This window comes from Arachis ipaensis, chromosome B10, assembly GCF_059453495.1.
Source record: "Arachis ipaensis isolate K30076 ecotype BB chromosome B10, ASM5945349v1, whole genome shotgun sequence".
NCBI lineage: Eukaryota > Viridiplantae > Streptophyta > Magnoliopsida > Fabales > Fabaceae > Arachis > Arachis ipaensis.
The window spans coordinates 115989846-115996539 of NC_142435.1; the positions used below are offsets into that span (position 1 = coordinate 115989846).

Here is a 6694-nt window from a genome sequence, read left to right on the forward strand (position 1 = left end):
AAGAGGATGCCGCACGGCGCAAGGAGGATGCCGCGCGGCGTTACAGCAAACGCAGCGGTAGTCGGTGGACAACGACACAAAAAATTACGTGATAACGGTAGGTTTGTGAGGAAAAAAAATTGACTGTTTACATAAGAATGGAAAAGAATTAAGATTTTTGTGAATTTTTTTGTGTACCACAAATGTAATTAGGATAAATTTAAGTAGGATTTTTTTAGATTTTTTATTTATTTATAAAACTTAAATTATAATGGAATTGACTTATGTGGTTTATAAGAGAATTGATTCTTATATTTTTTTCTAACAAAAATAATTATTTTTTAAATAAATTATATAAATAATCACAAAAATTTATATATAATTAAATAAAAATTTAATTAATATGTTTTTTAACACATGATAAATTTGTTATTAATAAAAAATTTTAAATATTTTTATTTACTAAATACAAAATAAATATATTAAAAATTATATTTTTATTTTTAATAATTTTTTTAATTTGTAAACTACACGACAAAAATAAATTTATTAAATTATTAATTTATCCTCTAACATCAAAACTAAACTCTAAAAAATACACAATAATACATGTATGATATCTCATTATGGTATTTATTTCACCACTCCTCCTTTCTTTATTGCCAAAAACAACCAGTTCCTTTCACCACTCTTCCTTTCTTTATTGCCAAAAACAATCAGACCCAAACACCACCCACCTGAAGCACACATGGGTTTACAAACTCCAAGAACAAAATTTACTGCTATTTTATTAGACGCCCGGTAACTTTGTTCTCTTACACACACACACACATACAAAAAAGAAACTCTCTCTCTCTCTCTCTCTCTCTCTGTGCACTTGTTCTGTTTATCACGATCAAACAAAACTGAGAAAAGGTCCAACATACTACTATGTAAAAATTACATACAAAGAAAGACACCAAGAATATAAGATGAAGTTTGATTTGTATTCTACCAATAATAATGAGACTGGTCTAACACCCCCACCGAACTTATGATAAGAGAAATGTTTTCGGACTCATTTTCCTTTTTCTGGTACTCATGATGTCTTTATTATTCTATGATATCATTGAATGGAGTGGAGTGTGGCTCTAAAAGTGTTTCAACATTGATGGAAGAATCTTTGATGAGAGCTTGTTTAACTCATGATTGGTATGGAAGAAGGACTATTATCAAGCATCTGATATCCATTATGGTTGTCTCTGTCTGCATCTTCAGATGAAGACTGATCTTGATCTGGATCCTGCTGCCTCTCTTCTTGACCATTCATGATATGCATCAAAAGCTCTTCAGGCTTCAACTCGTTCTTCTTGTCATTATCATTATCATCAAGCTTGTTATTGTTCTTGGGCTTCTTGCTGTATATGGCCTCAAGATGGTGATAATAGGGACATGTTTTAGAGTCCTCGGGCTTCCTCTTGTTCTTCTCCTTCATTCTCTTGAAGTACTTGTTGATGTTCTCCCACTTCTCCTTGCACCTCTTTGCGCTCCGATCGTATCCGAGTCCCTTCATGGCCGTAGACACCTCCTCCCAAAGCGGTCCCTTGTTCCCTTGCTGCTGCTGTAACTGCTCATCCACTTGTGTCCTCAGCCTTATCAATGCCTCCACTTCATCCTTAGGCCACCGCGAAGAGCTCATGTGCACAAAATTCCCAACATTGATGCCATTCCCAACTTCGTCTTTCTCCTTCTCCTTCTCCTTCTCCTTCTCCTTCTCCTTCTCCTTCTCCTGCTCCTGGAGGTGGTTATTATTATCAGCTGGAAATTGCAGCGCGCCATTGTTGTTGCTGTTTTCTGCAAACTTTCTTATGAAGGACATAACCGCTTCGTCCTTGGCGGCGGCAATCGACCGTTCCTGAGCGAGAAGCTCGCGCTCCTTCTTGATCCTGGCAAGCTCCTCCGTCTTCCATGCTTGCTCCCTCGCCATTCGATCCTGGTCGCACTTATCGAGAACTTCCATGAACTTCTTCTGCAGGCTCTCTTGCTTCTCCAAAACCTCCCTCATAAGCCCCTCAAAGAACACCCTCAGCCTCCTCTTCTTCTTCCTCCTCCTCCCTTCACCTTCGTCTTCACCCCCGCCGCTCGAGTAAGACGAAGTGGCGGAACTGGAATGCTCCATTGCAGTAACCGGAAACCTAACGGAACAAGGAACCGCATCTTGAATAACGGCGTTATTGTTAGGGTGCGGGTCTAATGCTTCGAGTTGATCAAAGAAACGGTAAGTTTTTCCGTTACGCTTTCCGGAACGGCCTTCCTTGGTCCTCCTATGGTACTTGTAAATATTCTCAAACTTCTCTTTACACTTCTTCGCACTCCTTTCATATCCCAGCTCACCTAATTTCCTAAACACAGTTTCAAACAAACATTTAATTTCATCGTAATTAACTGTAATTAATACTACTTAATTACTTTATTTACCTTGAGACTTGTTCCCAAAGAGGGGCTTTGGGGCTGATGTCTCTGAAGGCGCCGTCCATTTCAGACCTAATTTTTATCAAAGCCATTGTCTCTTCTCGCGGCCACCGGTTCGCGCCGCTTGAGTTCCGCTCACCATCTTCGCCTTTCAAACCATCGGACGATACGCTGTCGCCTTCCGCCGCTGCTACCGCCACCTTCCTGTTCTCTATGCTATTTTCCGGTAAGGTCGAGTTTTCCATTATCACTTTCACTGAATTACAGCTCTGTGCACTTGGAATTCGTTGGAGCGAAAAAAAAATTAGAAAGAAAAACGAAAAAGAAAAGGGATGGTAAAAAATTGAAAGAAAGAGGGTAATTTTGATAACGGGAACGGAGGGTGCATTTTTTTTTTTTTTTTTTGAATCTTATTGATATTGATTTGGGAGGAGGCTTCACGGTGAGTCACGGTTCTATTCTAGATTTCTAGTTCTAGTTTCTAGTTGGTGTAGTTCTACCATTACCGTAGCATATTATATCATTTTATTCTTATTGAGGGCGTAAGTTTACCCTAAGTTACAACTTACAAGAGAGAGAAAATGAATGGTGAATAATAAATTAATAACAGATATAGATATATAGTATTTTAAAACTTAACTAAAAAGCTTAATTTTGAGAAGGAAAAAAATGTGAAAAAAGAAAGAGGTGAAGAAGATGAGGTTATCAGATAGATTCCATCCAGCAAAGACACATGTCGACACGGCGGTATCTAATTGGGTGAGGCGTCATTACACTATTTTTCCACTTGTCCAACTTTGACCTTTCTCCAAAACAAAATTAAAATTTGACAGCTACGGTCAATTTTAGTGGCTTTTTTCCCTCCTTTTTTTTCTCATCTTTATTTTAATTCTTCGGTTTTCTATTCGGTGGAGGAGAAGGAGGGGAACGAGGGCCCTAGATCAATTAATAAATCTAAAGATAATTATGACTTATGAGGTCTGGTGATAAAAATATTTATGTGCAAGGGGTAAAATGGTGAAACTAAATGGAATGGGAATGGGAAAGGGAAAATAATTGCGGTGGTGGTGGGAGAAAAAGGACACTTGGGGCCGAAGCAAAAGTCGGTTTCTTTTATAATTTTATGGGGTGTGAGTCCGGTTTGGAAGGGAAGAAGGCCCACAGAGCCCACATTCTTGTTCTGTACGTTTGTGCCACCCCTCCCACTCAGGCACTCACTTATCTTTGCCCCCCACACACAATTACGTGTGCAATAAATTTTGCCATCACCACATTGTTTTGTGTCGGTCATCTCAAAAAATATAAAAATAAAAATAAATAAATTAGATGCCATCCAAAACTCATGACCCCGGCCCTTGGGTTTTAGGGTGGGTAATCACAATAATTGGCATCTATTTAATTTGATTAATTTTTGTTACTATAACACAAAACGTTAAAATTTTCTATTATTGGTGTGTGGTGGGTTCGATAAATAACGAATTGATGCCAAGTACCGCACCAATTGCAATTGGCACGAGTTATTTATTCCTATTTTGGCGGCACCCTGTGAGATGCAAATATTGTCCTATGAAATATTGTAAAATATAATTTTATATCAGCTTTCTCCGTTTCAAGAAGACTTGTTTTTTTCTTGGGTAAAAGTATATTTTTTTGGTTTGAAGTTGGATAAAAGTTTTAAAAATATTTTTAAATTTTATTTTGTTTTAATTTTATTTTAAAAATTTTTTATTTGTATTAAATATACTTCTGATGGTTAATTTTTTAAAAAATTTAAGACAAATTTAACAACAATTTTATAAGAACAACTCTCAACACAAACAAATTCAGCATAATTTTTATGCATTATTGTTAAATTGGTTTTAAATTTTTTGAAAATTTAGTCATCGAAAGTATATTTGATGTAAATCGAAAATTTTTGGAACAAAATTGAAATAAAATAAAATTTAGGAGTATTTTTAAAATTTTTACCAAACTTTAAAGACAAAAAGTATACTTTATCTTTTTTCTTTTATAGTACATTAAAAAGTTAATATACTTATAGATTTATTTTATATTAAGTATATTAGTTTTTTTAATGCATAAAAAAGTCAAAACGATCATTATTTTAAAAAAAGAATATCAGATTTTTCTAATTTTTTAATAAAAAGTTTTATTTGGTGCAAAATTACATTTTAAAAGATTAAATGAATAGAATTCATTTCTGTGTCAGCTATTTTTTCTTTTCTTTTAACTTTTATTTTCCTTTCCGCTACCTTTAACTATGGATTAGATTAATGAAAAAAAGATGAGTCAAATGAAACAAGGATTACCGGTGAGAGAGTTGAAATTAATGTTGCATAGAACCCCACTCCAATAAATTTTACGAAAATTTGGTTTCTGCTTTTGTATTTTGTGGTACTGATATGAAGTCTAGTTTACGAAGCGATGATACTTTGATGTGAATTCGAATACTTAGGCGCCTGACTGAGAAGGGATTGTCGTTGTCTATGATTGATGGGTCTAATTTATCGGCGTGGCATGCTTCATATTTATTTTTAACCCTATCTTATACAGTTATACTATATGGTTGAAAAAGCTTAGGGGTTGCTCAAGTTGAAAAATTAAGAAGAAAAAGTATCGTGGTTAGAGGGGAAAAAGACACGCATATAAATCCCAGTTGAGTTACGTAAACCATTTCCTACACTCCTCACGCGACGGTCAGTCTCGTCGTTTTCTTCGCTTCTTTTTCTTTCCCTTTCATCTCTATCACCTACCTTTCCCTTTTTCTAATTTAGTTCGTTTTATTTTTTTAATGGAAAAATGGTGCACATTACGGATTACTATTTGCAAATACGCGGCTCGATAATACAATAAACATTGACTTTAATTCTTTTTAAAGAGAAGATAAGAGTAAATGTTTAAATTAATTTTTTAAAGATACTAACGTCATTTACTGGCGTTAGAATTTATTGATATACACGTTAAGTAATATTACAGTATAATTTAATTAGTAGTTAATATAATAAATTTATAAAATTAAATTAAATTAAAATCTCTTAATTTAGAATGAATTTAATCTAATTTTATTAATTTATTATTTTAATAATCAATTATAATTCGTAAATATATACTGTAATATTATTTAACATATTACGTTAATAAATTTAACACTATTAATAAAAAAATAACAAAAAAATTAATGTAATTAACTTAAAAATTTTAAAAATTAAATTTAACTAAAAAATTTTTGGAAATTAAATTAAAAATAAATATTTTTAACCACGAATTTAATCATTTATTAAAAAAGATAAAGTATTAATGACGGGCACGGTCCATGTCTTGTCGTTACACATGGAATTTAATTGCAAATAGTCTTATTATTTTACCTTACCAAAGAAAATAAAGATTGTTGACCATTTGGTGTGTTGTTGGATTTACGTTAGTCAAACTTTGGATCAAAGTGATTTTGTAAAATTGATTTTGGGTAGAAGTAAATTTGTATTAATATAATTTATGTTTGACAATTTTTATTAAAATCAATTTTGATAAAATAAATATTATTTAGATAATATTAATTAAAATTATTTTTAAATAAATAATTAATTAATTACTAAAAAGATATAATATTAAATTATAATATTATTTTTTTAAGTATATTTAATTTTTTTTATATTTTTTTAATATTTTTTATATAGTATTTTTTTATAATACTCTATTTAGTATATTATAATTTTTATTATTATAATAAAACTTAATATTTATTTATGAAATTTAAAATAACATATAAAAATTGACAACTTTTTAACTATTTTTTATAGTAAAAATTAATATTTATTTAATTAAAAATAATATATAAAATAATATATTTTAGTACTCTTTTTAAGTATTTTTAATAATCTTATTTTTAGTATTATTTTAGGTTTTAATTTTTTACGAGTTATATTTTTATTATTATTTATAATTAATTTTCTATTTAATTTATTATTTCTAATAGGAACTATAATACATATTATAAAAATTTCAAATAGTAAACAGTGCATAAAAATTAGAATAATTGTTTTAATACTCTCAGTATTTTTTATTTAAAAAAAATTATGGAAAAAACCAATAATAACTAGCAACAAATCTAAACGTACGTTTGAGTAAACGCAGAAGCTATAATTTCTTACTTCTAGTGAACGAGTTTTTGGGATGCAAAATCACGTGAGGAAAAAAGTTGCCAAACATCAAAGAACAACGTTCAAAGCTAAACGCACTTTTATCCTCTCCAACGTGTTTCACAAAC

At 31.4% G+C, this 6694-nt stretch overlaps 1 protein-coding gene across 1 annotated transcript; it reads right to left on the bottom strand.

Moving 5' to 3' along the window:
* Positions 1–630: 630 nt before the first annotated feature.
* Positions 631–3523, bottom strand: LOC107623117 (trihelix transcription factor DF1). Its single transcript, XM_016325274.3, has 2 exons — positions 2437–3523; positions 631–2360 (listed from the first exon to the last, which is right to left on the bottom strand). The coding sequence occupies exons 1-2, from the start codon at positions 2673–2675 to the stop codon at positions 1157–1159; spliced, it is 1443 nt and encodes a 480-aa protein (XP_016180760.1). The 5' UTR covers positions 2676–3523; the 3' UTR covers positions 631–1156.
* Positions 3524–6694: the final 3171 nt, after the last annotated feature.